Genomic DNA, 2,793 nt, shown 5'->3' with positions numbered 1-2,793 from the left:
TATTCATGTATCATTTATGAAGAGCACCAGTGGAGCTTCTTTCTTTATTCTTTTTGATAATTCTGTAAATTACAATATACTCCAGATACACTGCATTGACAAACAACTAAGACAAGCAAAGACATCAAATTCACACTTCAATTTTAAAAAACATACATATTTTCAACAATTTGGTAGAAAAACATAGGTTCCCTTACCTCATCATCATCAGAATCATTCCCAAACACTGATGGTTTTTGCAAAACAGGGTGCAACTTCTGTGCTTTCTTTGGCAAAATAAGCCCATACCTGCATTTTTTTTTTGAAATAGAAATTACACCATTATATTTAAACATTAAAACACAATACATTCACTACCTCTTCCAGATGGAGCTACCAAGTCAAAACATGTCTATGAACACACAAGTTTCCGATCTTCAGACGTCTCAAAGTTCTAAGGTGCTAAGAATTTATAACTGTTCCTCTAAGCCAGTGGTTCTCAACCTTCCTAGTGCCGCGGCCCTTTAATACAGTTCCTCAGGTTGTGGTGACCCCCAACCATAAAATTATTTGCGTTGCTACTTCATAACTGTAATTTTGCTACTCTTATGAATCGTCATGTAAATATCTGATATGCAGGATGTATTTTCATTGTTACAAACTGGACATAATTAAAGCATAGTGATTAATCACAAAAACAATATGTAATTACATGCCTTTAATACAGTTCCTCATGTTGTGGTGACCCCCAAGCTCATTGTTACAAATTGAACATAATTAAAGCACAGTGATTAATCACAAAAACAATATGTAATTACATGTGTTTTCCGATGGTCTTAGGCAATATCTGTGAAAGGGTCGTTCGACCCCAAAAGGGGCCGCGACCCACAGGTTGAGAACCGCTGCTCTAAGTGCTTATTTGTAGGCACAAGCCAAACTCAAATACCATTTTAATCCAAGAAGAGAAGTAACTGAAGAGTACAGAAATGATTTAGATGGTAAAATACGACTAAGGTTTTTAATAGAACATGTTGGTGGAAAGCTCAGTTCATGTCCATTAAAAATAAAAACACTCTCAATTATCTTTTAGTCTAACAAGAGTCAAGAAAATAAATCCCCCCGCTACTGTGCACTGACACAGTTTTAAAGAAGTTACTGATCGGATAATATCACCCACACTTTTTCAAAAGATTACATTAACTGAAAAACCCGAGTAGCCATAGGGTAACTTGTCATTACACCTCATTAAGCTCCCTCGCTTTGTATTGGAGCATCTGAGCGCACCACCCCATCAGAGGCAATTCACTCGGTTTCTCACATTTTGGCCTTTAGGATGCAGCGATCCCAGAAAGCCACATCAGAAGCACGGATTATCCATCCAACGTTAAAACTTGCAAGAACGTACAACATTTGTCTCCTGCGGCACCGCAAACCCCAAGTCCCTATATGCCTACCCTTTTCTGTGGTTTCTCAGCACATTTTCCTAAAACCAGAAGGGACGGCGGGAACAAGGCCCGCTAAGGAAGCCAGGGGTGGTCTCTTCTCACTGCCCCTCAAGGCATCCAAACGGGGAGAAACTCAAGCGCGGGGTAGGAAGCAAGACTGAGGGGCCTCAGACCGAGCTTTTGGAAAATAGAAAAGTCTCGCTCTCTGCCCCTCAGCCTAACTTCCTTTATTTCCTCACAAGTTTCTCCCTCAAACTTCGGGCTTCCTTCCATCCTGGAAAATATGGGGGTGAGGGGAGTATGTTCCTCAGGATTTCTCGCTTTTCCCGTCTCTATCCCTGATGAGACAGCCCCTTCGCTTCCAGCGCGCTTTACTCCTCGGCCAAAGGCACAGTCGCCGTGGTTTCTTATTCCCCAGCCTAACCCTAACTCCCGCATCACTCACTGCCTGCCCGGAATCGCCATCTTGCTCCGGTCTCCGCTGAACGTGGCTGACGCCGACGTGACGCTGACGCAGACGTGACGCTGACGCAGACGCTGACGTAGTCACGTAAACTCTCGCGCGACTTTGGGCGGCCAGGAATCCGCCTCGCCGCTGAGTCGCTTTTGAGTGGATTCAAACGCTGTTTTGGAATCTAGTACCTTGGTCTTCGGTTTAATTTGCAAACCGACTGACTGCTTCGAAATCAGTGGGAAGAAAAGAATGACAAAATTCTAGGCCAGTGGTTCCCATGGTCCCGGGACCAGCAGGTTAGCATTATCCGGGAATTTGTTAAAAATACAAAATACAGCCCTAACCGGTTTGACTCAGTGGATGGAGCGTCGGCCTGCGGACTCAAAAGAGTCCCAGGTTCGATTCCGGTCAAGGGCATGTATCTTGGTTGCGAGCACATCCCCAGTAGGGTGTGTGCAGGAGCAGCTGGTCGATGTTTCTAACTCCCTATCCCTCTCCCTTCCTCTCTGTAAAAAATCAATAAAAAGTATATTTTTAAAAAAATAGCCCTGACCAGTTTGGCTCAGTGGATAGAGCGTTGGTCTGTGTTGGCTTTTTAGGTTATTATAGCTAGATTCAAAAATAAAAAGAGCCCTGACCGGTTTGGCTCGGTGGATAGAGCATCAGCCTGTGGACTGAAGGGTCCCAGGATTCATTCCAATCAAGGGCATGTACCTTGGTTGTGGTCAAATCCCCAGTGGGGAGTGTGCAGGAGGCAGCTCATCGATGTTTCTCTCTCATCGATGTTTCTGACTCTCTATCCCTCTCCCTTCCACTCTGTAAAAAATCAATAAAATATATTTAAAAAAACAATTAAAAAATACAAAATACAAATTAACGGGTCCTATCCCAGAGCTACTGAATCAGGAACTCTGG

The 2,793-nt window shown here is 43.5% G+C and overlaps 1 protein-coding gene across 3 annotated transcripts in view; it reads right to left on the bottom strand.

The window, feature by feature from the left end:
* Positions 1–1,927, bottom strand: part of NSRP1 (nuclear speckle splicing regulatory protein 1) — a 22,986-nt gene extending 21,059 nt beyond the window's left edge. The window contains exons 1-2 of one of the 3 annotated variants that reach the window (XM_006768069.2): positions 1,870–1,927; positions 198–288 (exon numbers count right to left, since the gene is read on the bottom strand). In XM_006768069.2, coding sequence (XP_006768132.1) covers positions 198–288; positions 1,870–1,889 — 111 coding nt within the window. In that variant the 5' untranslated portion in view covers positions 1,890–1,927. Of the gene's footprint in view, positions 1–197; positions 289–1,297; positions 1,400–1,433 lie in introns of those variants that run through there. The other 2 variants (XM_015566763.1, XM_015566762.1) reach the window with 2 other exon arrangements.
* Between the last annotated feature and the right edge of the window lie 866 nt (positions 1,928–2,793).

The sequence above is a fragment of the Myotis davidii genome, unplaced genomic scaffold (genome assembly GCF_000327345.1).
Source record: "Myotis davidii unplaced genomic scaffold, ASM32734v1 scaffold363, whole genome shotgun sequence".
NCBI lineage: Eukaryota > Metazoa > Chordata > Mammalia > Chiroptera > Vespertilionidae > Myotis > Myotis davidii.
This window is presented reverse-complemented; position numbering and strand designations above follow the sequence as displayed.